At 65.6% G+C, this 27,036-nt stretch overlaps 2 protein-coding genes across 6 annotated transcripts in view; both read right to left on the reverse strand.

The window, feature by feature from the left end:
• The window catches only part of LOC100354197 (espin), a 28,706-nt gene extending 2,009 nt beyond the window's left edge, over positions 1 to 26,697 (reverse strand). For 2 of the 5 annotated variants that reach the window (XM_051856907.2, XM_051856905.2), the window contains exons 1-12: positions 26,209 to 26,697; positions 23,427 to 23,620; positions 13,607 to 13,793; positions 13,332 to 13,514; positions 13,110 to 13,241; positions 10,567 to 10,768; positions 9,498 to 9,763; positions 7,054 to 7,215; positions 6,771 to 6,963; positions 5,696 to 5,722; positions 4,551 to 4,696; positions 4,203 to 4,472 (exon numbers count right to left, since the gene is read on the reverse strand). In XM_051856907.2, the coding sequence (XP_051712867.2) occupies positions 4,203 to 4,472; positions 4,551 to 4,696; positions 5,696 to 5,722; positions 6,771 to 6,963; positions 7,054 to 7,215; positions 9,498 to 9,763; positions 10,567 to 10,768; positions 13,110 to 13,241; positions 13,332 to 13,514; positions 13,607 to 13,793; positions 23,427 to 23,620; positions 26,209 to 26,502 (2,256 nt within the window). In that variant the 5' untranslated portion in view covers positions 26,503 to 26,697. The remainder of the gene's footprint in view (positions 1 to 4,202; positions 4,473 to 4,550; positions 4,697 to 5,695; positions 5,723 to 6,770; positions 6,964 to 7,053; positions 7,216 to 9,497; positions 9,764 to 10,566; positions 10,769 to 13,109; positions 13,242 to 13,331; positions 13,515 to 13,606; positions 13,794 to 23,426; positions 23,621 to 26,208) is intronic. The other 3 variants (XM_051856908.2, XM_051856906.2, XM_008265992.4) reach the window with 3 other exon arrangements.
• Positions 324 to 4,194, reverse strand: LOC103350346 (espin-like protein). The gene has a single exon (XM_017346615.3). It carries the CDS (start codon positions 2,390 to 2,392, stop codon positions 722 to 724), a length of 1,671 nt encoding a protein of 556 aa, XP_017202104.2. The 5' UTR covers positions 2,393 to 4,194; the 3' UTR covers positions 324 to 721.
• Positions 26,698 to 27,036: the final 339 nt, after the last annotated feature.

Raw genomic sequence — 27,036 nt, forward strand, 5'->3', positions numbered from 1 at the left:
GGCCCTTTGGATGCCCTTCTCTGGGACAAACAGGAAGTTGCTGGGGGACCTGCCTCCCAGTGGCCTCAGCTCCTGGAGCTGGGGCTAGAGAGAACACCAACTAGAATGAAGTCCTGGGCCTGATTCCCCACAGCGACAGGTGGACAGATGGGCCCCGGCCTGGGATCCAGACGCTGTGGGCAGACGCAGACCTGCCTGCACACACACACACACACACAGAGAGAGCGAAGGCTCACTCCTGCTCCTTTCCCTCTGTAGTGACCTCAGCGCCCCCAGTGTGGGCAGCAATGACCGGCCGGGGTGGGGGTGTTTGACACAGGCAGCGTACAACAAAGAGTTTATTGTTTGGAAGTTACAGAGGAGAACGGCTCTGTACAAGTCACACATCACACGCAACACTGCACACGTGGCTAAGGATGTAGCTGTAGGCCCCAGTGAGAAACCAGAGTGCAAGCGAGGTCCCAGGGAGGACCCACGGTCCTGCAGAGGGGCTCCACGCAGAGCCCAGCACGGCCACTGGGCCACAGGTGGACACCTGCATTGCCCCGAGCCACACCCCGCCTATCCTGGCCAATGCCCTATATTCTGCAGCAGGGAGCTCCTGGTCCTGTCGCGCGGCTTTCCAAGGCCCCCCGTCCTGGCTTCAGCCCTCTGGAGCGCATCACACAGGCGTCCCGGCCCACGCGAAGATGCTTGGGAGGCAAATTCCAAATTCAGCTGCTCAGATATCAAATAGCTCTGCTTCCCTCTCCTTCCAGAAGGAGAAGCTGCGGTCGATGTAGCGGCAGATGTCCTCGTCGCTGAACTCGCCCATCTCGGACACCAGCTCCAACGGGTCCTCCGCGGGCGCTTCGGAACCAGAAGGGCCCGAGACAGGGGGAGGCGCGGCTGGGGGCGGCTGCGGCGCGGGGGCCGGGGCCTCGTGCTGCTCCTCGGTCTGAGCGGGGGCTGCCTCTGCGGCTGGCTCCTTCCCCTCCTTCTCTCCCTCCTCTCCCTCCTCCTCCTCCTGCTCCTCCTCGGCCTGGTCTTCGCGGGCCGGCTCAGCCTCCGGGCTGTCTCCAAAGAACTGGCGCCTGAGGTCCGCGAAGCCCTCGCTCCAGCCGCGCCGGCCGGCCTCCACCTCCTCCAGCACGGCCCGGTGGAACTGGCGGATGCGCTCCCACGGGTGGCTGCCCAGCCGGTCGAACATCTCGTAGCAGAGGAGGTGGCGGAACTTGCGCTCCTCGCGGCTCAGGCTCATCTCGAGCAACTGGAAGTAGCCGAGCATGAAGAGGTCCAGCGTCAGGCTGTCGTAGCTCCGGGGCGCGCCGTCCTCCAGGGGCGGCAGGAAGTGCTCCGGCCAGTACACGACTTGCCCCAGGCCCGGGCCGCACGGCTGCCGCGCCGGCACCCGCCGCAGCAAACTCCGCCAATGGCCCAGGAGCTTGCCCACCGCCTGCCGCTGCGTCAGCAGGTGCAGCAGCCGCTCGTCCGGGCCTCGGTGCTCACCGGGCGGCGGCGGGGAGCCGGCCGCGTCCTCGGGGCCCGGGCTGGAGCCGGCGGCCACCACGCGGGGCAGAAGTCTCCGCAGGCGCGCTTGCGCATGGCGCCCGGGGCCGCGGACGGTCCACTTGCGCCAGTGCTCCAGAAACAGGTAGACGATGCGCTCCTTGCGCATGTCGATGTACTCCTGGACGCCGCTCAGCTGGGCGGAGAGAGGCGGCCTGCGCACCAGCTGCTCCGGCTCCGGCAGCGCCTCCTGGAGGGCGGGCGCCACGGACGACGGGGCCGGAGCGCGCCCGGGCTCCCCGGCGGCCTGAACGCCGCCGTTGGCGACCGCGGCGCTCGGCTCGCCGGAGCCAGCACCCAGGTAGTCCTCCTCGAGGATGGGCTCGCAGCCCGGCTGAGAGAGCTTTCGGCGCGGGCTGTGCGCGGGCGCCGCGCCCTGGGCGCGCAGCTCGTACGTGGCGCGGAGGCGCCGCACCGAGACTCCGCACTCGAGGATCTCGCGCGCCACGGCCTCCCGGCACCAGCTGAGCGCGTGTGAGCGGCCCAGACAGAGCGGCCCGGGCCTCCAGGGCGCGTCCGGCAGCGGCGCCAGCGGCTGGCCTGTGTCGGCGGTCAGCAGCTCGGCCAGGTGCGCGGGCCGCCCGCCCAGAGCGGCCAGCAGCGTGGCCATGCTCTTGAGCAGCGTGGAGATCTTGCTGCACCAGGCGGGCAGGCTGGCGGCGCGGCCGTGCATGCGGCGCGGGTCGACGGTGAAGCGCGGCGCGGACAGCGCGGCCGAGATGGGCAGCAGCTGCTCCAGCTCCAGCTCCAGCTGCTCCAGGCGCGCCTGGAGCTTCTGCGCCTTGTGCAACACTTGCAGGTTGTCGATTTGCTGCTCGATGCGCAGGATGTCGGCCTCGGTCATGAGCTCGCCGAAGGGCCCGAGGATGCCGTCGTGCTCGCGGGAGTACCTCCAGCCCTCCGGCGGGTAGCAGCACGAGCTAGCGGCCGTCAGCTAAGGCGGGGAAGACAAGAGAGGGGAGGGAGGCGCGTCTCCCTCTGGACCAGCTCCCCGGCGGCGCCGAGGGGCCTTTTGCCTGTCCCGGGTGGTGTAATGGCTCGGCGGGGTTTCGGCTGCAGGGACAGGCCGCGCCTGGCCGGCGGGCATCACCAGCAACACTGGAGCTAGGCTTCGGCCCAGGCCACCGCTCCGGGCTCTGGCCAGTGTCCGCTTTGGTCGCTGGGCGCTGCTGCTGAGGCAGGGAGAGTGCAGGGAGGGCGGAGCCGGTGGTGGGGTCTCCACGCTGGACTTGGTCGCTCATTACACCACCCAAGGAGCACACGGAAAGGCCTCGAAGCTGAAGGGCAGGAGGCCCTCTGCTGGGCCGTCCAAGGCCAGCTATTTGGAGACTACCTTCCGGGAAGCCTCTTATGGACCACTGACCCCTTCTCCAGCTCCCATGTGGCCCGAGCCCTCTTCCCCACCTCGGGGTGGGGGTCACTGTTCTGAGTGTTGAATGAGAGGCCCCTGGGCTCGGCCGGGAGAGGACGAGGCTTACAGCTCCCTTCCTGTGCTCCTGGACTCATACAAGGTCCAGCGCGCTGGGCTTGTCCCGCACAGACCTTCTGGGCCCGCATTTTTCTCCGCACCCTAGCATCCAGCTTGCGCACTCTGAGGGCTGCCCTCGTCCCCATGCAGCCTCCCCTGTCCATTCAGCTGCAGCCCCTTCCCCACACACGAACACGACGATGCCACTGCCTGCTGACCCTCTGCACCCAGACTCCTCACTGCTCCAGGAGAAAGTCCATTCTCTCCCAGGCAGCCGGGCAGGCCTCGGTAACCTGACCCCCACTGCCCTCGCCAGCCCGGCCCCACCTAGCACCGTTCCAGAGCTCTCTCCACTGTGACCTCTTACTGCCCTTTGCTCTTCCCTTCCAGCCACCTCTTGCTCACTGTCCCAGTCTGAGCTCAGACATCATCCCCTCTGCCCTAGCACCACTCCCAGCCCAGATAGGGCAGCAGGCATAGGGCTCCCCCAGCCCCCCAACCCCCGCAAGGCTCAGCACCGGCTGTGCCTAACTTGGTTATTTGTCCATCAGTCCCTCTCTCACATAGCCCTGTTTTATCTCTTGGAAGCTTTTACTTGTTGATGTGTGCACACACACACACACACACAGAGCCACCTTGAGAGCGGGCCTTAATATATTCAGCAGGGGTCCCCCTGAGGTACAGGTGTATGCAGCACGTAGATGGTGCCAAGGGAGCGTTTGTTGAATGAATGAATGAATGGCAAGTCATCCTCCCAGCTGGTGATGGTTACAGATGGGCAGACAGGCTGGATGAGGTTCAGCATGGGTTGGAAAGTGGCAGCGTGGGCACACAGCCCAGGTAAGTCGACCAGGGGCGATGCACCCATCAGCCTCACTCAAAGGCTTGTTACAAACACAGAAGCCCGGCCCCACCCAGGCCTTCTGATTCAAAGCGATTTGAACAAGAACCTGGCAATCTGCAGCAGGCTGCCCTTTGATACACACCTGCCACCTGGCCTCAAAGCACAGGCTCCCGGGGACAAGGGAGGCGCTGGAGGCTGGGCCCAGCCTCGCAGGTCCAGCACCCTGCTTTTCTCCCAAGGTAATGGGAGCCCACGGAGTCTGAAGGGCCAGGGCTGGGAGAGGGGCGGCCTAGGGGATGGGCTGCAGGCCCAGGGTCCTCTGGGAAGCCCCACCCCACCCACCTTCCGCCTCTGCTCCTCCTCCTCCTGCATCTTCAGCTGCAGCTTTCGCACCATCACCTGGCGCTTCCACTCGGGGATGGGCCGGCCTTGCTCGTCGTGCGTGGGGATGAGAGTCTCCACGTCTAGCTGCACCCCTGGCGCAGGGGTGGCAGGTGGCGCGGGCACCACGCTGCCATTGAGCAGTGGCTGGGGCCCCGTGGCTGGTGGAGTGGGACTCCGAGCCCGTGATGGTGCAGGCGACACCGGCGGCGGCAGCGGCGGCGAGTCTGGCTGTGGGGAGAAGCAGCCGGCCTGAGCACAGGTGGCCGGGCTCGGGAAGCCGGGGCGGGGCAGCTGTGGGCCACGTACCTGGCAGGCCGGCTGCCCGCTGCCCGAGAACACCGTAGTCAGCCCCTTGCTTTGCGGCGTCGGCTTCAGGCTCTTGCCGGCCTTGATCTCAGCCAGCAGCTCCGAGTTGTCGCCCGTCGGGGACATCATATTGAAAGACTTGGTGCCTGTGCAGAAGCGGAAGAGAGGGTGCTGGCTAGGCGTGGGGCTGAGTCGCTACAGCATCTCTGCCCACCTCTCTGCAAGTCCTCTCCCCAAGCCGGGAAGGGCAGGGCCCTCCCTCGAGCCCAGGGGCAGTTCTCCAAATCCCGGGTCCCTCTGAGTGGCTTTTGGAGCCCCCAGAGGTGGCCCCGGCAGCCCCGGCATCCTCCCAGCCCCACTCACGGGGCGTAGGGCCCCCGCCTGGAGGCCTCTGGGAGTTCATGGTGGTTCTTGGGCCGGCAACGGGAGACTCTGGCTTGTGTCTCCGCCCAGCCACTAACTGCCGGGCTCCAAAACACTACCTGTGGCCAGCCACGGACCTTTGTCCTGGGTTCTCTGGCTCAGCCCAGCAGGGGTGGAGTCTCCCTCTGGGTCTCTCCCTGCATCAGCAAAGCCCAGTGACCCTTGGACCGGGCTCACGGGGGCCTCCATGTCCAGAGACTCGGGACCCAGAGGTGGCAGCACCCAGCCTGCCCCTCCCTCCCTCCACACCCCCAGACAGACGCACAATAGACACACTGATGGCAAGCAGAGAGCACACTTAGGGCAAAGCACTGCTCAGCTCTGGGGGACCCAAGAAAGGACAGGCGGCATGCAAATGTCGGGGAGGAGCTTGTTCTCCAAGGCGCTGGCGGAGGTGAATGGGGATTTGGGGAGGGCTGTCTTGGGTGACCCGAGAAAGGGGCGGGGCGGGGTGGGGTGGGGCCGGCAGCTCTCAGATGCCCCGGCTGGAGATCCCAGGGTGCGTCCCAGGGAGGGAGAGGGGAAAGCAGGGCGGCTCGTTTGTTTAGGCAAAGCCCTCCGCCTGGCACAGAATGCTTGGGCGTATGTGGGCGTGGTGGAGGAGCACGGGCCCCTTTGCTCAACCCCCGGGCCCCTCTTCCTCGCTTTCCCTGGGCCAGCCTTCTCCCCCGCCCTTCCCCGCGCTGCAGCCTCAGCCCGGAGCCGCGCACGCAGCTACTCACTCTTCCTGTGCCTCAGGACTCTCACTTCTGAGGACCAAGAGGAGAGAAGTGACAGCGGAGTTAGGAGGGAGAGGGGCCGAGGGAGAGACCGGGACAGCGGGGGACAGCAGGGGACAGTGAGACAGAGGGCCTGGGAGGGAAGGAGTGGGGAGAGGAGGAGCTTTCCTGCCCATCTGACCCTGGCTCCGGCCACTTGGGGCTCCACAAGGGTGGTCTGTTGGGTCCCCAGCCCGGCTGGCCCCCCTCAGGGCTCAGCAGGGCCGTCATTGACCCCTCCCCCAGCAAGGGCCCCTGTCTTGGCACTGCGTTGGGCCAGGGCACCCAGCCCGGGGGCTCTGCTGGGAGGGAGTGTCTAGGGGAGCCCAGAGTCTGGCGCTGCAGCAGGCTGCAGAGGCCGGGGATGGCCATGCTTCCGTGGGCTCTGGGCTGCAGGGGCTGGGGCTCCACAGGAAGCCAGGGGAGCCCAGCTCTGCACTCTGCTCAGGGGACGGTGCCCCTAGGCACAGCTCCTGTACTGAACGGCCGCCGGGCTAGCACAGGTGCACCGGCACCCAGGCACCACCTCCTCCCGACAGGCAGGGCACTGCCCCGTCCTGCAGGAAGAAAGCCCAAGCCTTACAAGCCAGTGGGATGGGTTGGGGGGAAGCTGTCCAGGGTGGTCACCAGGAGGGGGCTGGGGAACACGATGGCCACAGCTTTGTCCCCACAGTCAGGCCCTGGCTGCCTGGGAGGAGCTCCTGACATATCTGAGAAGGGTTCAGGTGGCTTGGGAGGAGCGAGGAGGGAGGAAGAGGAAGAGAGACAGGGGCGAGAGGAAGGCTGCCCGCAGCCCTGCCTCCTTGAAGCCACCCCCTCCTCGGAGCACCAGCTGTGGGGGCCGGGGCCAGGCCGAGAGGTCCGCCTTTCCGGGGCCTTGGCAGCCCAGGCCTGCCCTTAGGGGCCAGTCCTCAGTGGGGGAGGGGCTGGCAGGAGGGACAGGAGGACAGGAGGAAGGAAGAGGACATTGGCGCTGGGGAGGGGGTGGTGTCTAGGGCTCCCACCCCTGCGGGGCTGGCACCGCCCCCGCCCCACTCACTGCCAGTGGATGAGGAGGAGCGGCGCTGCCCACAGCCGGGGCCGGCGCCCTCGAGCGGCAGAGGCGGAGCAGGCGGCGGCGAGCTCAGGGCCTCGGGCAGGGGCGGCGGCGGCGGCGGCGGCGGCAGCTCCTTGGCAGCCTTGGGGTCCGCGGCGCAGCCGTTGTGCACGTGGTTCCCGGGGAGCAGCGCCGCCTGCGGGGTTGTGGGGAGGCCAGCGAGTGAGGCGCGGCCGGCGGGGCCGGGTCCCGCGCGGCCGGCGGGTGCGGGCTGGCCGACACGCACCTCCTCGCTGTGCGCCATGCCCGGGCGCGCGGCCGGCGGCTCCCCGGGGCAGCGGCCCAGCTGACAGTAGTAGTCCGCCGTGCTGGGCTGCTTGCTGAAGGCGCGGGGCTTGCGGCCGGAGTCCTGCCTCCGCAGTCCGTTGTGGCCGTCGCGGGAGCTCTGCTGTGGGAGACAGCGGGCCGATGGGGTTCGGGCACTTGCGCCTAAGCCCCCCGCGCCTCCCTTCCCGCTGCTCCTCCTCTGCGGAGCTGAGACGCGCCGTCGAGGGCGTGCAGCCGGCCGCCTGCCTAGACCCCCGTGTTCTCAGGGCGTGGGTCAGCGGGTGTCTCGGTAGAAGGGCAGGCGCGGCCAGCCCTAAAGGGAGGGGTTCTGGGCGTGGGCCAAGGGGCGCAGGGCCCCCACTGAGGCTGGAGGGGGCGGGCCCAGGGGCGGGCTGGCCCAGCCCAGTCGCCAGGGGGAGCCGGAGAAGGGGCAGCTAGCTGGCAGCGAAGCCAGGGCCAAGGCCCAGGCCGCACCCCGCTCACGGTCTCTAGACCGCCCGCTGGCCCCTCGGCCCCGCCGAACCCTCTTCTTGTGGGGGTTCCTGCCTGCAGGGAACTCTCTCGGGACCCCGTGCCCTGTGAGGGTGGCTGCCTGCCCAGGGCCCGCGGCCACTGGCTCCCAGGGCTGCTCCTACCTGCGACTCTGCCGGTGGCCCCCCGCTGTGCACCTGGCAGCGGGGGCGGCCGGGACCCGGACACCTGCGTTACCTGATCCTTCCTCTCAGGTTACAGCCCGGCCCACGCCCGCCCACCCGCGCCGCCGGCCTATGGGCTCAGACGGCCTGACGTCACCCGGGGTCTGCCAATCCCAGGGCGACCCCCCTCACCGCCGCTCCAGCGGTCACAGATGCCGCACCTGGCTGCCTGCCCACTGGCCAGATGTGGCCCCGCCCCCTGCGCGTCTCTCCCGAGCTCAGGCCTGCGCACCCCACCTGCCTCCCCGCCCGCGACCCCGCGCAGCGGGGCCCCTCACATCCGACCCCCAGCAACGGGTCACAGCCTCGCCCTTTTCCCGCATCTGGAAACCATCGCCATCCGCGTAAGCGACACCGACACCGGCGCCCGAGCTTCGGGTTTCCAGGGGCGAAAGGCAGGCTCGGGTGACAGCGCAGCGTCCCGCCCCGTCGCGGCTGCCCCCCGCCAAGGCCAGCGCGGGGAGAGGGACGTGAGGCCGCGGCGGGGCCAAAGGCCGAGTGGCTAGGCTGGGGCTGTCCCCGGCCTTACCCCCCGGCCTGCGCGTCCCCGCCGTGGCCTCAGACCCTCCGCACCCCGCCCCGCCAGCTCACGTTGCAGGAAACGCGACACCGCAGGATTTGTTTTCTGGGCCAGCCCGCCCCCTCGGCGCCCCCCGCAGCCCCGGAGGCTCGGGCGCTGCGACCCTGTGGCTGCCCGCGGTTGGGCACTCGCACGGGGGGCGCGGCGGGCACACAAAGGGTCCTTTGTGGAGCAGCCGGGCGCCTGTGGCCCAGCACGCACACATCCGCGGGAGGGGGGTGCTGTCCATGCAGTCCTGGCCTTGAGCTACCGAGTGGGGAGGGGGTCCCAGAGGCCTTGGGCAGCGTTCACGGCCTGCCTGGGAAGGTCCACCGGCCCCCTCCACCTCCCACAATGAAAGGGGAAGCGGACCCAAGAGCATGGTCTGGGAGGCATAGGGGGCGGCAGGTGGAGTCGTGTGGGGGCTCAGGGTCCCTCCCACGCCAGCCCACCCCGTGGCCTTGTGACCCGAGTCACCAGTAGAAGGCAATTTACTCAGCTCCATCCTTCTGCATCTGCCCCAGGCTCCAGAGAGCAGCGAGGCCCTAGGGGCTGCCACCCCACATCTGGCCACTTGCCTCTGTCTCACACCAGCCTCGCTCTGTCCCTCTGGCTAAGACTCCACGATTCACAGAGCTGTCCAGACCAGACCTCCGCCCGACCAGGAGCTTTGGGCCCTGGGCGGACTGCGGCAGCTCGAACTCAAGGTGCCCACATCGGCACAACCCTTGTCCCCTAGGAGTTCCCCCCTAAAGGGCCTCCCACCCACCCGGGATATCAAGCCCTGCCTCGGGGAGCCAGCCTGAACTTCCCACACCCACCAGGCCCCAAATCGGGTCACTGTCCTCTCGCCCCTGCCACCCGGTCTTCCATCTCCCCGAGGGACGGGTCTGCACTTGAGCCCCAGGCTGTGGACCTGTGCCTGTCAACTGTGCAACAGGTGGCCCAGCCACAGCCCCTGGAGAGGCACAGCTGTCTGGGTCTACTTTCCTTCACCTCCCACTGGCCTGCTGCGAGCAGTGGCTTTGTCCTGTCTCCCTGTCCCCAGTGTCCAGCGCTGAGCCCTCCCAGACTAGCCAGGAGCTTTGGCCCTTCCACCCCTGGCCCAGCCCCACTGCTGGGAGGCAGACAGGCACGAGGGCTCACTACCTCCTTCTTGAGGCTCTCGGTCTCCACGTGGCGAAGCTTGTTCTTGGTCTGCATGTAGATGTCAGCTGCCTGTAGCCCCCCAGGAGGCTGGGGAGCTGGGTAGCCCGGTGGTGGGGGTGGAGGCAGCTGGGTGCCTAGGGGGGGCAGAGGCGGAGGGAAACTCGGTGGGGGTGGTGGTCTCCCCATCTTGCCCCGAGGCAGGCCCAGCTCCGGGTTCAGCATGTCCATGTAGCTCTGTATGTCGGCAGCTCCTGCGCTGGGGAGCCCTGGGGGGGAAGAGGGGAGACCAAGCTCGGGGGTGCTCAGTGAGCCGCTCTTCCGGAACTAGGGGTCTCCACACCTGGAAACCGCTGGCCGGGCAGAATCAGGGGTGCTACTTGGCATGCCTGGCTGTGGCCCCCCGCCAGGCCTGCCCACCCCCAGCCCTGCGTGTGTCAGGGGAAGACCAGGTACTGAGGTGTGGAGAGGAAGCATGAGACGGGCTGTGGGCCTCAGGGTGTGCCTGAGGGCAGGGCCACCTGGAGCGGAGAGAGAGGCGGCTCCTGGGGCAGATCTGGCCGCAGGTGCAGGAGCAGGGACAGCCACACCCGATCTTTGCAGGCCACCACCTGGTGGCATCAAGCAAGCATTGCAGGTGGACAGACACGCAGGCTCAGGGTGTGGTCAGTGTGTGTGTGTGCTCACACGCCTGACTGCTACCATCTGCGCTTGTTTGAGCAGTCTTTGCATTGATGAAGGTGTTTGTGTTGGGCTGTGGACCCGGTGTTTCTGTGTGTGTGTGTGTGTGTGTGTGTGTGTGTGTGTGGCTGAAGCAGGGAAATGCTGGGTGTGTGCCTGTGTGTAACACAAAGGTGCTCGTGCACGGGCGTGTGCACATGGTGTGCACACACGAGTGTGGGGAGTGGTTTTGTGGGGGGAGAGGATGTGTGTGCACACAGGGATGCTTGTGATGAGCACACCCAAGTCTCTCCCCAGAAGACCGACCCCTCCCGGCGTTTAGGGCAGAGGTGCCCGGCGGGGGCCTGGCTGCGGCCTGCTCTCCCTCCCCTCTCCCTGCAGCACCACTCACCAAGCAGAGGGCGGCGGCCCTTGATGCTGGAGTGGCCGGAGGAGCAGGAGTCGTAGTTGGAGAGGGTGCTGGCAGGCGAGCTGAGGTCGAAGTTCTGCGGCTGCACCGACACGGTGGTGTTGGGGGAGGACATGCCCGAGTCGGGCTGCTTGGCCTCCAGCTCCGTGGACGGGTCCCGGGACAGCACGCGGTGCTCCACGCTCTGAGGGCAAGGCGGTGGCGTGAGCACACCGGCCCCCGCTGACCAGCGCCCCGCTCGGGCAGGCCTTCGCAGTGTGGCCTCCGTCCAGCCACTTCCCTCCCTCTCCCATCATTAGAGGGTCTCTCGTGTTCTTCCCAGGTTCCCACATGAGCCCCCCACCCCCGGCAGCAGGACCAGGGATTCCCGGCAAACTCCTGTCCTTGGTCCCTCCCTGCCCAGGGAAGAAGAGCCTGGCAGGGAGGAAGTGGTCCCGGGCTGCGCCGCAGGCAGGGAGTGGCCGTGGCGCCCGGCGCTCCTTCCTCATCGGCGTGCACCGGGCCTTGGCTTCAGAGCGTCGGTGCAGAGGAGCCTCAGGTCCTGCAGCTGCCGAGACTCGCACACAAGGAGGAAGCCCCGTTCCCTGGCTGAAAACCCCCGTGTCCGCTGAGCAGACCTGGCTGAGGGGGCTAAGCCTGCGCTTCAGGTGCCAAACCTGCCACTGCCCCGCCCCCCCCCCACCGTTGTGCCAGCCCCCTCCCGGCGTGGGGTAGGGTCCCTCCTTACATTGCCCATGCTGTCCCTGCTGCCACTGGCTCTGCTGCCTCCTGCCCAGGCCTGCTCCTCCCTGCCCCGTGCCCCCTCCCTGCCTGAGAAGTGTCACAGGCCCCCCGGGAGACGGAGGCTGCCCGGCACCAGGTAACGGCTCAGCAGCCACGCTCATTGGCCCTGTAATTAGGGGCTCTGTGGGAGTGTTTTCCTTTTCTGGGCCAGAATCCTTGGTGGCTCTCAGATCTGTCCCTGCTGCAGCTGGGACTGCCAGGCCCTGCTGCCTACCCCAGGCACCAGGGGGCAGTCGGGGGCAGCCTGGAGATGCTCTCCTGGACCGACAGCAGTGGGCGCCATGGGCTCCGACTCCTGAACTCCATGGTCACAGCTCAGAGGTTGGGAGATGGGCTCTGCTGTATGGGACGGTGGCCTCAAATCCTACCTCCCCTACCCACCGGCTACGTGACCTTCAGCCAAGTCCCCTGTCTGTGCTGTGACTCGGTTTCTTCGTCTGTAAATGGGGATGACAGTACTGCCTCACCCACTGGCTTGCACAAAAGGTTTTAAAGGTTGATGAAGAGGGGCCGTAGCGGGTAAAGTGGCCGCCTGCGGTGCCGGCATCCCATATGTGTGCCGTTTGAGTCCCGGCTGCTCCCTGCTATTGTGCCTGGGAAGCAGTGGAAGATGGCCCAAGCCTTTGGGCCCCTGCACCTGCGTGGGAGACTGGAGGAGGCTCCTGGCTTCTGACTTCAGATCAGCCCAGCTCCGGCTGTTGAGGCCACTTGGGGAGTGAGCCAGTGGATGGAAGACGTCTCTTTCTCTCTCTCCCTATCTGCCTCTGCATCTCTAACTCTGCTTTTCAAATAAGTAAACAAATCTTAAAAAAAGAAAAAGCCATCTATCCCGCATAAATTTATATATAAAAAGTTAGTGAAGCTCCAGCAAATGTTGCCGGTGCAAACTGTTCCCCCCTCGGGAAGGCACCTGCCCGGCACTCGGCGGGGACCTGCGCCCAGACCTCAGGGTGCTTGCCGTGTCCGCGCCACGTCTGCTCCGAGGCTGGGGGTGTTTTAGGGGTTCTGGTGCCTCACCCACAGCCCGCAGCACAGTCCCAGACTGTCTCAGCGGGCAGGAGGCCGCCTCTGGTGCAGAAATGCCCTTCACAGTGTCCCCGCCTGCTCGCATGCCCCTGTGACAGGGCGCTCACTCCCTCACCCCGGGCCTTGCTGTGCCCTGCAGAACCAGAGCTGTGCCCACGTGCTGGTGGACAGGGCCAGTGGACACGACAGGGCCGGTGCTCAGGGCAGGGCCAGGCTAGCCCTAGAATTGGTCAGCGTCCTTCTGAAGGTGTCTGTGAGGCCCCCTTTTTCTCCCCCACTGTCCCGAAGCTGGCATTGCACCAGCGCGGGCAGACCCCTGGCCCGCACCTGAGCCCCGATCCCAGTGGATCCCCTCGAAGCTTTGTAACCGCAGGGAAACGTCTGGCAACAGCTGCACAGCTTCCCAGAAACGAGCAACTATGAAGGATAGTGGGCAAGACAGGCGGCTCCCGGCCAGGCCGTCCCTGGCAGGCCCCGGCGCCACCTCTGACTGCCTGTGTGACTTGGATCTCATCTCCGCCTGGGAAACCGAGACACCAGTGTTACCTGCCCCGGAGCTAAATGAGCTAACACGCGTGGGCAGGTGCACGGACTTGGCAGGTGCCACAGCTGTGTCCCGTGATCTCGCCCAGCTCTCCTTAGACTGCCTCTGGTCCTCCTTAGTACCACCGCGGGTGGGGGGACAGGACGCCGGCAGGGCAGCCCCCGGGGCGTACCAGATTCTCCACGGTGCGCAGGTAGCGGGTGCAGTGGCTGTGGCCGTTGTAGTCCGACAGGTCGGCGGCCGTGTACCCGTCGCGGTCGCGGGCGTCCAGCTCCGCGCCGTTCACCACCAGGATCTGGCAGCACTGCAGGGGGCACGCAGTGAGGACCTCGCGCAGGCTGGGACCGCGCGCGCCCCCCCCCCGCCCTCTGCCCCGCCCCCCGGGCGCCCGGACCTCCAGCTCCCCGTTCTCGGCGGCGTCATGCAGCGGGGTCCCGCCCCACAGGTCCGCCGAGATCTCGCCGCCGTGCAGCAGGAGCCAGCTGAGCACCTTGGCGTGGCCGCGGCTCGCCGCGAAGTGCATGGCCGTGGCGCCATCCTTGTCCTGCTCCGACAGGCTCACGTCGGTACTGCTCACCTGGGCGGGAAGGGGCGTGGGCTGGAGGACAGGCCCCACCCCGGCCCCGCCCGCCCCTGCGCCCCGCCCCTGCGCCCCGCCCCGCCGCTCACCAGCCACACGATGATCGGGCTGTGGCCCATCTGCGCGGCCGCGTGCAGCGGGGTCATGCCGTCGTGGGCGCGCGCGTGCGGGTCCGCGCCGCACTCCTGCACCAGGTACTGCGTCACCTCCAGGTGGCCCTCCTGGCACGCCAGGTACAGGGGCGTGGCACCGTTCTTGGTCTGGGCATTCACTCCCCTGCGGAGACGCAGCGCCCACACGGTGGGCGGTCACCAAGTGTCTGACCCTCTGCCTTTGTCCTTAGTCCTCCTCCATCGGAACTGCCTCTGCGCACACACACACACACACACACACACACACCGGCCTGATTCCCACCGACAGAACAGACCCCGCCACTCTGCCCCGCCTGCCCTGTGCCTACTCCATGGCCAGTGTGCGGCTGACCATGGGTGAGTCTGGCCTGAGCCGGCAGCTGACCACAACACAGATGCTCAGTCAAATCTGAACAAACAAATAATGTCCTGCACACACCAAATATCGCACGGGCAGATGTATGTTAAAACATTATTTATCTGACATTCAAAGTTAATACTGGGTTTTGTTCTTGTTCATCTGGTGACCCTATGGGGTGGGAAGTATGCCACTGCGTGCCATGGTTCTACCAGGCAAGTTCTTTTTTTAAAAATGTTGATTTATTTCCATCTACTTGGATGGGAGGGAAGGGGGGGGAGGGAGAGAGAGAGAGATCTTCCCTCTGTTGGTTCTCTCCCCAGATGCCCACAACAGCCAGGGCGGGGCCAGGCAGGAGTCAGGCGCCTGGAACTGCATGTGGGTCTCCAGAGTGAGTGGCGGGCGCCAAGCACTGCCATCACCTGCTGTCATCTGGCATGCTTTAGCAGGAGGCTGGATTGGCGGTGGGACAGCCAGGACTCGAACCCGCACCCGGATAGGCACTGCTGGGGGGCAAGCAGTGGCTTGACACCAGGCCACAGTGCCTGCCCCAGGCAGATTCTCCGAAGTTCTCCTGCCATTCCCCGTTTTGCAGAGGGGGAGTTGAAGATAAGGCCCGTGTTGCTAAAGGCCGCACAGCTGGTGAGCGGTGTGAGTGCCCATCTGTCTGTGGGATGCATGGCCTGGCAGATGGGAGGGAAGAGGTGAAAGAGAGGAGAGTATGTGAGACCATAGCCCCCTAGGGCCTCTCCTTGATGCACTGCCTCTCATCCTGGCTCCCACAGCCCAGAGGGGTGCTAACAGAACTGGAACGCTGGGCTGGTCCCTAGGCTGATAGGTGCCGATGGAGTGCAGTTACCACAGTGGGGCACTAGGTGGAGCCACAATCCATTCCCCCACCAGACCCAGGAGTGCCCATCCCTTCAGGTGGAGTGGCTCAAGGTGGGGGCTGGGTGCTGTTCTGCTCTGACCAGCCCTCTCGGCCCCAGAAAAAGGTAATTCTTCAACCGGCTTCACATCCTCCCCTTCATCTGCCTCCCCCCAATCTGTCCATCAATGACATACTGCACCCCCACTCATCAAGGCCTTCACTCACTCCAACTGCTGGCCTCCATCTGTCCATCAACACTCACACCACGCCCCCCTCCTCCTCCATCTGCCCACCCAGCATAACTGGCCCCTCCCCACACACCGGGTCCCGCCCCCTGCCCAGAATCTCCACCCCCTTCCCTGTCCCCAGATCACCCCAGGCACCCACTTGCTGCTCTTGCCCTCCTCCTGGCATGGGCCATCCCCTTTGTAGGGCCCCGTGCTGTGTCAGGAGTTTGGGAGGAGCGGGTGCCAGGCCTGGCTCTCACTGTGTACACCCCAGAGCGGACAGCAGCCTGGGTCCTGCCCACAGGGTGCTCAGCCCCACGCCCCTCGCCCACACGCGCAGCCTGCTGCCGCAGCAGGAACTGCCTGTTGAATATTTCATGGGCGGCACTCAGCGGCCTGAATTATTCACCCCGTAACCAAGGCGCAGCAAATGCCGGGGTCCTGGGATCAGGGGCAGAGGGGACTGGCTTCTCTCTGGGGGTCCCAGGCAGTGTACAAGGACGGCCAGATCCGCAGCGGCCCCCGCCTGCAGGCCTGAGCAGCTGGCACAGCAGGACCAGAGAGAGCAGCAGGGCCAGCGGTGCCCACGGCCTCCCTCCAGGCCCCCACTGCCGTTCCCCACAGGGTCCCTGGCACGCAGGAAGCACTGTGCCAGCTTATCTCTGCCACCGTTAGCATCAGCCCCGGGCACTCACGACCCTGTTGGAGACATGGGCGGATGGGCTGAGGGGCCATGGTAAAGCCAGGGTCCCAGCCTTGCTCTCCTCTGCTCGCCTGGCCTGGTGGCCAGCAGACAGACGGGGACCCTCAGTCTCACTGGGGAAAATTCAAAAATCGTGGAGGACCGAGGACCAAGAGAAGAGAGTCCCCCCTCCCCCCGCCACTGGCGAGAGGAGTGAGTGGCTGAGCTCCAAGCTCTGCGGTGGGTGTGACGCACGCATCCCCTCACGCAGCCTCCACCACCGTGTGGGGCGGGTGCCAGCCGTGCTCCCCTTTCACAGATAAGCAGACTGAGGCACAAGGGCCCAAGATCCCTCGAGAAAGAGACATGAGCTGGCTCTGATTCCAGCTGTGCTGTGTCCACACCGTGCTGCCCCATCTGTCTGTCCGTCTCCCTCTCCCCTCCCTCTGCCCTCCTGCTCGGAGCTCACTCAGCTCTGTGTGGCCCTGGGGCGTGGCTGGGGGCTCTCCACGGGAGGGCCAGACTCAGACGAGGAGGCTCTGGCACGAAGCCCACCCCCACACTGTGCTCCTGTCTGGCCACCTTGCCCAGCCCACCTGTGACCTGCAATGGACATTCTGGGCCTGTGGGCTGGACCTGAGATACACCTGCACAGGCCTGGCGCCAGGCACACCCCTGGGGGCAGCCATTACGATACTGTAGGAATTCTCCTCCCTAAGCCCGGAGGGGACAGCCCCAGGGGCCCACTGCTGGCCTGGGGTGTCCAGGCCCTGCCAAGCACAGGTCAGGCCGGGCGCCACTCCTGATAGGAGGACAGGGCTGCAGGGGAGACCTCTGACCTCCAGACCCCTGCCCAGCTGTAGCCCAGGAGTTCTCGCCCCATCCACAGCGACAGCCACAGGAGTGCAGGGACCAAGCCCCGCCAGGGGGTTCAGCAGAGCCCTCAACCTGTCCACCGGCTTTGGGGACGCCCGCGCCGACTTCCACCTCCCTCCCCGGCCAGGCCTTCTCAGCTTCCTTTTCTGGGCCCTGGGTCCCCTCTTGACCTCCAGCATGGCTGCCGCCTCCTTTGTAAGGGGCTCCTTCCCTGGTAGGGCGGCCCTGTCCCCCGCCAGAGACGGTTTGCGAGCCCACTGTTGCTCACCTCTCCAGCTCAGGCCTGGGTTCTCCACCGGCCCCTGCCTTGGACCACTGTGAGTGAAGCTGACCTCAGTTCTCCTCCAGGCCTCCCGCACCCCTGAGCCACCCTCGTCCCTGAGCAGACACTCGGGGTCCCTCAGGACCCTCAGCCCGAGTCCTGAGTGCGCCTGGGGCTCCAGGCCTCATGCTAAGCCACGCTTTTTCCTCTTCCTCTGGGAAGAAAGACGCTGGAGGAAGAGTGACGATTAAGGACGGCACCCTCTGATCACGGAGGACACAAGGACTACGCTGGGTGCATCTGAAATCTCAGCCGAGGGTTTGAACAAGCTGGGGGATTGCACACTCCCGTGTGTTCTGGGTCAGGCCCTCGATGCAGCGGGGGAGATGGAGTCTCTGGCCTCATCAGTTAGGGAGGCAGCAGGGAAACAGAAATCACAGACTGGGGCCTGGACGGCGGGGCCCGCGGGTGGCGAGGCCATCGGGGGATGGAGGGAGGGAGGCCGTTGCGGAGGGGTGAGCTATGGGGCAGACACGGTTTGAACAGCCCCAGGGTCAGCGGTGCTCGGTGCTTGAGGGCAAGCAAAGGCCTGATGGCAGGGAGCAGGCGGAGGGAACAGCCTGTGCTCTGGGGGAGGGGAGCCCGGGGCAGGGGGAGGGGCACTGGGCCATCGTAAGGGGGTGTTGGTGAGCCTGCGCCCTCGCATTTGCACAGGCTACCGGTAGAGCTGGGGCGGTGAGGGCCGGGGTAGAGGCAGCGAGACCACTGCACTAGCCCTGATCAGAGGCCGGGCTGGGGTGGAGGCACAAGAGGGGGGTGGGGGTGGGAGGCTTCTCTGACTCCCCCAACCCTCTCCTGTCTCAGAGCCTCCACTGTGCTGGGGGCCAAGGGTGAACACTGCCTTCCTACGGGTGGGCAGCACAGGCCTGGCCCCCAGGCCCAGCTGACCTGGACAAGCAGCAGAGGTCAGCCTGTAGTGGGGCGGGGCAAGGCACCAAGAGTGAATGGGTCCCCACTGTCTGCAGCAGCTCCAGGCGCCCGGAGGCTGAACGGCTGCCCCAGCCATCCAAGGGCAGGACGAGCCATGGCCTCAGGCTCTAGGAAGCTTTGCAGGAAGGGAGCAGAAAGGGGCAGGAAGCAAATCCTGATGGATTCGGACCAGCAGTGGACTCAGAGAGAGGAGGCAGGTTGGCCAAGGCCACACAGCAAACCACTAGTGACCCCAGCTGTCAGTCAGCCTCCACGACACAGGCACAGCACCCACGCATCCCTGGCACTTAGTGCACAGCAGGTGCGCAGGGAATGCAGGCTGAACAAGTCAGTGTAAGATGGGCGAGGCTCCGACCATAGAGGGGTGGCGCCAGGAGCCAGGGGCTCTGGGCTTAGCCTGAGTCCCGGCAAATTTATTTTCCAGTCCCTGGGGGCTGGGGAAGCGCCCGGGGAAAGGCAGCATCTGCAGAGGTCTGGGGCTCATAAAAATCTTTGGGCCAACTGGTTTTCCAGCTTGCTGTGCCTGGCAGAGCCTGGGAGCCCGAGGGGAAGAGCCGGGACCAGCTCTACTTTCCCCAGCCGGCCACGGTGACCTGGGGCGCCCCTCCAGGCAGACAAGCAGACCGCGGGGAGCACGAGGTGGCTCCTGGGCCCCAGGACCCTGCTGGGACAGGTACTGGAGGCTCCTGCTCCTTGCCCCGTCTAGGACAGCCCCACCTGGGGGTCTGGGCACCTCGGTCCCTGCCACCGACGCTAGTGTTCCTGCCAGGGGGTGCACCTGCCTGCCTCCAGTCCCCGACACTTGGGTCTGGGACAGCCCCTGCTTGGCTGCTGGCAGCTCCCACGCCTCCCAGCTCCGGGACCCTTTCTTCAGGGGGCTCCGAGGGAGGGACCTACACTGTGAGTCGTCCTTTGCCTCTGGAAAGACTTGGCTCAGTGAACTGGGACAGACTAGCAGACGCGAGCGTGGGTACAGAGTGTGATCGCCAGTCCTTCCAGCACCCCAAGCTGCAGCCCTGGCATCAGCAGGACCCTCCCCGGGCTGGTCAGTCCCCCGGCTTCCCTGCAGCTTGAAACTGCCACGGCCCATGGACGCCCACGGCCTCCTGGGCGCGATCGAGTTTCCCACGGGGAGGTATGGGAGCCCTTCCTCCCTCACAGGCTCCCCCACCCGCCAGGGAGCGAGCTGAGCCCTCGTCAATAATTCACAAGGATTCACAGTGGCTCTGGGAGGCTCACGAGAGCACAGGGCTGCAGCCTCCGGAGCTGGGCTGTTTGGGTCCTCTGACTGGGGGGTCCCATGGCTGGGGACAGCCCAGCCTCTGCCCTCCCCATCTCCCAGCCCTGGGGCCTCCATCCCCAAGGCGGAAGGCTGAATGGGCACACCACCCCCCAACCTCGGCTGTGCCGCCTGCCTAAGCCCATTCTGTCTACCACACAAAGGCGCCTCCTTATCAGCCAGGTCACACGTCGGGAGCCTGAGCCTCTACCCACTTCTCCGAGATTCATGGGGACTCTGTGGGGGCTGGCAGCTGATTAGCCCAGGCCATCTGGCCCCAAAAGGGCTCCAGGGCCCAATCGCACCCAGCACATGGCCTGGCCTGACAGAGATCCAAGGTCCCCAGGCCTGTGTTCCAGTAGCAGCATAACCAGAGCTGAGACCTAGATCCCAGCGCCCAGAGCGATCCAGGTTGGCCACAGACCCTGGCTTCGCGGCTAGGAGGGTTCTGGGCCCAGTGGGCCTCACCAGCCCTGGCAGGGGCGGGCTGGGAGCCGTCTCAGCGCCACGGTTGGGCTCCACTGGGCCTGCCACCAGCCTGGCCTTCTGGGGCAGTCAGGTGTGACGGGAGGCAGCAAGTGCGGGAGGGGCTTCCTCGCCGGGCACAGCCACAGCCTGTCCCTCCCCTCAGGACTCTGTGTCCTCTGCTCCAAGTGAGGGGGTGAGACCGACACACCACAGTCCCACCGGGGGGCGGGGACATCACCTGTGTGGCTGCCAGGGTCTGACAGGGGTCTGCGGCAAAGTCCCAGGGCTGCTAAGGTGTCAGGTGGCGACCCTGCACTCCGGTCTCTGGGCCCCCTGCCCTCTTTCTCTAAGTTCCCCCGCTCTGACATGACCCAAACCCCAGCTCATCCAGTGGCAGACGATTCGCGTCCAAGTGGCCACCAGGCAAGGCTGAGTATGCAGAGAGCCCCGAGCCCAGTGCTTGCTTAGCAAGAACAGCAGCAGGTGCATCCTGTCCGTCCTGGGCAGGAAAAAACTGGAGTCCAGCCTGCTCCACCCACTCCAGGGTCCCTGGGCCCATGAGGCTGCCCCCTCTGGCCACCTTGCTCAGGGCCTGCCACCTGCTCCCTGGTGGCTGGTGGCCCTGCAGGTGCCCTCAGGAGCAGACCAGTGCTGGGGACAGGCCAGACCCCTTTACCTCTTATTGCTCTCCTCTTGAGGCTGGGTCCATTGGCTCAGGTACCTACTTGGACTGACAAAGTGCCCGGTCCAGCCTCCCTGCCTCAGGCCCCCTTGGCCACTGGCATACCCGTTCTATCACACAGTGTCGCTCCCCCTCTTCGTGGAGGAACGACACTAAGCCCTGCCTAGGCTTCATATCCGAGTCACGGCACCATTATGTCGCTCCCCGTCTTCGTGGGGGAACGACACAGGACCCTGCGCTGTTCTTTCTGTCTGCTCGGCCCTCCCCGGGTTTGCTGCTGGTTCTTCCCCGGGTTGGCTACTATCCCTTCCACCTCCGTGGAAGGGCAGTTCCCCCTGGCCGCATTCCCCACTTCCGCAGGGGAGCGGCACACCACCGGCCGGTTCTCTCGGGGGCTGCACGGGTTCCCTTAGATGTTCCCCATAGATGTTCCTGGTGCATGCCGTCTCTCTCCTCCTTTATAGTCCTCCTCCGCCAATCCCAACTCGGCTGAGTACGCTGCTCTCCAATCAGGAGCAAGTCCTACAGTTAATTGGTTGAACTGGAGGCAGCTGTGCGGAAGCTGTTTACTTCTCTCCCAGCGCCATATTGTGGGAGAGCAGATGCATAGAATAAGTCCTAATTCGAGCAACTTAGTCTAGTCCGGATTGCTCCCCACAGATCCCCCTTTCTTTTTATTTTTTGGCGTTGATACGCGCCTGTCTTCGGTGTCCCGCAGCACACACTCTGCTGTACTTGCTAGAGTTGCCACAGGCTCTTACAAGTCCTATCAATCAGGAAAACCGAATCCGGGTCCTCTCTTCGCCATTGTGTGGAGGTTTTTAGGCGCTGATGCGTGCCTGTGTTCGGTGCCCTGCAGCGCATGCTCTGCTCTGCTAGAACTGCCTGCAGGTGTTTACAAAACCTATCAGGCAAACCGAATCCAAGCCTTCTAATTGGCATGTTGAGGGGAGGCCTTATTTTTCTCTATTTCTCTATCTCCGGGCATTCCTACCTCTCCCATTTCACTTCTATCTTCCAGCATTCCCATTTCTCTTTTACTTCACTTCCAAACTTCTGTTTCTCTTATCCCTGCGGCTTTCCGGCACCTCGCCCCGCCGGCGGGTTCCCGGCTCTGCGCCGCTTCAGCCCGCGCGCCTCTCTGCGCGGCTTCCCGGCTTTGCGCGGTCCGCGGTCTCCACGCTTAACCCTTTCGCGTCTGAACCACGGCCTACGCCAGCGTTCCCTATCTATTCACGCCCCGTGCTCTCTCTGCACGCGGCGGCTTCCGCGAGTAACACAGCGTAGCTTGCGTCTCCGCCACTAGGATTCAATCTAAGTTCCCCGGGCTAGCCTGGCGAATTCAACCCAGCGTACGTCTCCGCCCCACGATCTGGCTTCCCGTCCTTTGCTCCCCGGGCTAATCAGACGGATCCCAATCTGGCTTACGTCTCAGCTTCTGGTTTCAACTTTTCGCCCCCTATTCCCGGGCTAACTTGAGAACCCCAAAGTGGCTTTCGTTTCCGCCTCGGCCTGCCCCCCGCGGCTTCAATTTCCCTAACATTTTTCTCTACCCGGTATATTTCCCAAGCTTTCTTCCAACGATATTCCTCCCTCATTTCTCCTGGCCTCTCCCCACAGTCCGCGTCCGAGTCTGTTTGTTCTAGCTTTCACTTTCGACCTTAAAGATTTCTCCCAGCTTCCCCCCGTAGTCCGTATCTGAGTCTATGCCTAGGCTTAATAGCTTCTTCCGGCACCTTTTTCGTCCGGCTTTTCCCTAGGCTGTTTGCTAGTCTCTCTCTCCGGTATTTTCCCAATTCTTCCCGTTTCTTCCCGTTTCTTCCCTCCTAAGTTTGCTATCCGTCCTAGGTTTCCTATCCGAGTCACGGCACCATTATGTCGCTCCCCCTCTTCGTGGAGGAACGACACTAAGCCCTGCCTAGGCTTCATATCCGAGTCACGGCACCATTATGTCGCTCCCCGTCTTCGTGGGGGAACGACACAGGACCCTGCGCTGTTCTTTCTGTCTGCTCGGCCCTCCCCGGGTTTGCTGCTGGTTCTTCCCCGGGTTGGCTACTATCCCTTCCACCTCCGTGGAAGGGCAGTTCCCCCTGGCCGCATTCCCCACTTCCGCAGGGGAGCGGCACACCACCGGCCGGTTCTCTCGGGGGCTGCACGGGTTCCCTTAGATGTTCCCCATAGATGTTCCTGGTGCATGCCGTCTCTCTCCTCCTTTATAGTCCTCCTCCGCCAATCCCAACTCGGCTGAGTACGCTGCTCTCCAATCAGGAGCAAGTCCTACAGTTAATTGGTTGAACTGGAGGCAGCTGTGCGGAAGCTGTTTACTTCTCTCCCAGCGCCATATTGTGGGAGAGCAGATGCATAGAATAAGTCCTAATTCGAGCAACTTAGTCTAGTCCGGATTGCTCCCCACACACAGTATCTGGGCAGCTTTTCCCAAAGACCCCTGCTTCCCCCATGTGCACTTAAGATGGGTCTCTCTCCCTCCCCCGACTCCCGGTGACTCCTGCCCTGCCCGAGCCCATCTGATGGCCCTGCTGCACCAGAGGGCTCGCAGCTCACCACTCGGCCTGGCCGCCCAGGCTAAGGCCCCCGGAGGCCTGGGAGCCCCAGTGCCCGCCATGGGAGGGGGTGGCTCTAGGAATGACAAGCCGTTCTCTGGACGGCCTGGCCACGGGCTCAGGGGCCAGGAGGAACTCTGCCTCTGCCACCCCATTCAAAACAGTCCTGCAAACAAGCACAGGCCAGAGCGAGGCAAAGCCACCTGCTGCGGGCTGGCAAGCACCCCGAGGGAGGAGCAATGACCCTGGCCTTCGTGCCAGCCTCCCCCGCGCTCTGCAGAGGGTGCGGGCTGGGGGAGGGGAGGGCCAGAACTGCTTGTGGGGCCTGGGGAGGGTGGTGGTGGGCAGCTCTGCCGAGGACAGCGGGAAAGGTGAGGTTTCAGCGTGGGCGTGGCGAGCAGCTGCCTCTGGCCTGGCCCTCCGCCACCCTCCAGCACCCCCGGCGTACGAGAGGCACCGCATCTCCAGACACCCCCAGACCCTGGCCCACCCCACCCCCACCCCCAGCGGCCCCTTCCTTACTCAGGGTAGCTCCCGACGAGAAGCCTCAGGGAGGGGAAGTCTCCTTTGGCGGCAGCATAGTGGACAGGCAGGGCGCCCGTGTCTGTGGCCGCGGTGGGGTCCCCACCGCCATGACGCAGCAGCCAGCTCACCACCTCGGGGTGGCCGAAGCGGGCAGCCAGATGCAGAACTGTGGCACCAGAATTGTCTTTGTCCTGCGTGGGAGGGGGGCTGGTTGAGGTCCTGCAGCTCCCGGCAGCTGGGGGCCACTTCTGTTCCCTCCGCCCTCCCGAGAGGGGGCCCAGGCCTTGTCCTGCCACGTCTTTTGGGGGTGAGCTGATCCCACGAGTCTGAATCCTGCTTCTGTCCTTGGGCAACTCGGTGGCCCTGCTGGAACCTCAGTCTACAAGCAGCACCATCGATGGGGCTTTGGGAGGCCTGCAGGCCATGGCTGGAACACGCCTGCACGAAGCAGCCTCTCAGGACTTGGGGTCCTGTCCGCACGGCGGGAGGCCCGGCTCCAGGCCTGGGGCCACACAGCCTCACTTCCAGGGGCTCACGGACATCTGAATGAGTGCATGGGAGTTGCCAAGCTGAGCAGGGTTGGGGAGGGTGGCTATCGGGGCTGAACCAGATGGGCTTCAGGATTGGGGGGGTACCCTGTGCGCCAGCCTCTCCCCAACCCCAGTTGTCCACAAGGGACCCCGGCCTCCATCTTGGTGCACCTGATACAACCCAACCTCTGCAGAAAACTGCCCTCCAGTGGCTGCCCTGGCACCAGCATGGGCACAGGCTGTACACTGGCCTCTGTGGAGAAGTTTCTGGGTGCTGGAGGGTAGGACTGGGCGGTCTGCAGTGGTGGGGGGTATGGGTTCGCGGTGACCCCTGGGAGAAGCTTGGACTGACCCCCCTCCCTGAGGCACCCCAGAGGAGGTGAGGCTGGCCTCACTGAATGTGCCATCCATGTATAGCCCACTGTGCACCTGTCAGGGAAGGGGGCTACCGGGGCCGCTCCTGGGCTCTGGGCAGGGAGGGGAATTTCAGGAACCCAGAGACTGGCACATTTGGGAGCTGGGCACTGGCTCTGGAACAGAACACTCCCCTAGTGCCAAGCTCACCAGACCACAGAGAGGCGGGCAGGGACACAGGGAAGGGGCCGGGGCAGCAGGGAGGGGAGGGCACGGCTCGCTAAGGTCTGGAAGTGCAGACAGTGGGCACTTGGGGACAGCCGTGGCCGAGCAGTGACCCAGGCAGGGGGAACTGGCCAGAGACGCCAAGCTTGAAGAGGGCAGATCTCCGTGGGAGGAGAACACGGGGCTCCTGCAGGAACCATAGGAACAAGCACATCGGACACGGCCAGTGCCGTGGGGGCCACAGCCTCTGTCAGCAGAGAACAAATGGCCCCAGAGGGGGAGGGGGCCGCCAAGCCCCTCCCATGTGTTCGAAAACCCAAGGAGGACCAGTGAGTGACTGACGGGTGTGTTCTGTGACCCTGTGCCCAGGGGGCGGGCTGGCTAGAGGCGACCTGAGCAGGGCCACGGGGAAGCACCTGCTGAGATTTGGCCTGCCCGTTCGGTCCGAGTCTCTCAGGGGTCCTGACACTCTGCGGCTCTGGGCGGCAGTGGCGGTGAGGACAGGGCCGCAGGCTTCCGGCTGCACAGGCCCCGGGAGCCTCACGTGCTGCAGCCTGCACCCTAAGCTGCTTATCTCTCAGGGCCGGGCAGGGCCAGGGATCGAGGTCATCTCCCCCACACTTCGGCCCCCAGCACCCAAGCCTGCTGGGCGTTGAGGGCAGGAGGCTTGATAAGCTGGGCACAAGGCCACCTGCTGCCTCCACCCCTGTGCAGTGCCCAGGGAGGCTTCCGGCCAGGCCTGGACACGGGGGTCAGGGAGGGAGGGGAGGCTTCCGGCCAGGCCTGGACACGGGGGTCAGGGAGGGAAGGGAGGCTTCCGGCCAGAAGAGTGGGCAGGGGCCAGTGCCCAGGAACCCCCGATAACAGGGCCAGCCAGGAGATAAGAGGCCGGGCCACCTCCCAGGAGGGGTGGAAGAGTGTGGGGTGTGTCTGGCCATCTTTGGGACACAGCAAGCCAGCCCACGGCTGTCTCCGTCCGGTCTTTTCCAGCTAATCCAGCAATCTTTCCCAGCGGGAAATCAGTTCTCCCTCCCTCTGGTGGCTGCCTCCGCCCCCCAACAACATCACTCAGATCCCTGACCTCCGCCCACAGGACCCTCTGGGTCTGGCCTCGGTGGCTGCCCCCATCCGCACCCCACCCCATGCCCTTGCCTCCAGCAAGACAAGAATGCGCGCCTGAGGGCTCCGCACTGCTTGTTCCTGGTGCTTAGAGCTTTGTCTGGGCCACCTGGCTCCCTCCTCAGCAGCCAGGCCTGGGGGGAGGGGAGGGGAGGACAGAGGTCACTCCTCCGTGCTGGGGGGGGGGGGGGGTCAGGGGCTTAGGAAGCAGGTTAGAACGGATATCCTGGGGTTCACCTGGGTCCTGGAGACACCTCCACTCACCTCGGCCCCAACACACTTCCCCCACGTCCTGGCAGCCGGACACCTGCAGCTCGGCCTGGGGTGGGCTGTGAGCTTTGCCCACCCGCTCTGGACTGGTCCTGCAGGGCTTCTGATTCCAGCCCCATCTGATTCCCCGTCTCCCAGGGGGCTCTCCTGAGAGCAACCGGGGCCTGCCAAGGAGTCCACCCTACCCAAAGCCCCAGAGGCCAGGAGGGCCCAGCCCCACCCACCCTTGAGCCCTCTGAGCCAGAACCGTGTCCTGGGAGGGACGCGCGGCGCGGACCCACCTGCACTCTGCAGCCGCCCTGCGAGAGCAGCCACTGCAGGCAGGCCAGGTGGCCGGTGGCGGCGGCGTCGTGGGCTGGCGTGGCGCCGTTGCGCGCCCGGGACGCGGCGGGCAGGGCTGCCTCCTCCACCAGGAAGCGCAGACAGTGCAGCCTGCCGGCGCGGGCCGCATGGTGCACGGGCAGCGCGTCCAGCGCGTCCCGCAGCGAGGGGCCCAGCAGCCCGGCGGCGTGCAGGGACCTGAGCACGTCCAGCTCGCCCTGCCGCGCCGCCTGCAGCGCTTGCTCCAGGGCCATGGTGCCGCCCGCGGCGCCGCGACCCCGAGCTCAGGGCCTTCTCCCGCGCTCCATGCGCGCCCCCTCGGGCGCCCGGAGGAGCCCGCGCCGCGGCCGTCGAAGCTGTGCGGGCCGGGGAGGCGGAGCGGCTGCCGGCCAGGCCTCTGCTTCGCGCTACCTCGCTGCGCTCCGCCTCCGCCGCGCTCTGGGGCGGGGACCCCGCGGGCGCCCGGCTTAAGCCTCGGGCCCGCCCCCGCGCCGCCTGCGCCCCGCCCCGCCCCGCCCCGCCGCGGGGCCCGAGTGCCGCCTGGCCCCGCCGCGCCTGGGGCGCTCGGGCCTTGGGGGCTGCCATGCCCGAGCGCTTCTCTTCCAGTTCGCCCAGGTGGCCACTGAGACCCAGAGGGCGGCCACACAAGGTTGGAACTCGAGGGCCGTCCAGGCGGGCGAACTCCTTCCACTTTGCGCTGGCCCACGGGCCTGGGGACAGAGGCCAGGGACGGCTACCGCCCTTCGTTTTGTCGCACCAGGCGGGCGGCAGGGACAGGTCCACCCCAA

Source organism: Oryctolagus cuniculus, chromosome 7 (genome assembly GCF_964237555.1).
Source record: "Oryctolagus cuniculus chromosome 7, mOryCun1.1, whole genome shotgun sequence".
NCBI classification, from domain to species: Eukaryota; Metazoa; Chordata; class Mammalia; order Lagomorpha; family Leporidae; genus Oryctolagus; species Oryctolagus cuniculus.

What these genes read in the sequence shown, in the direction of transcription:
- LOC103350346 (XM_017346615.3), bottom strand. Translation starts at nt 2,392, where the DNA reads ATGACCGAGGCCGACATCCTGCGCATCGAGCAGCAAATCGACAACCTG.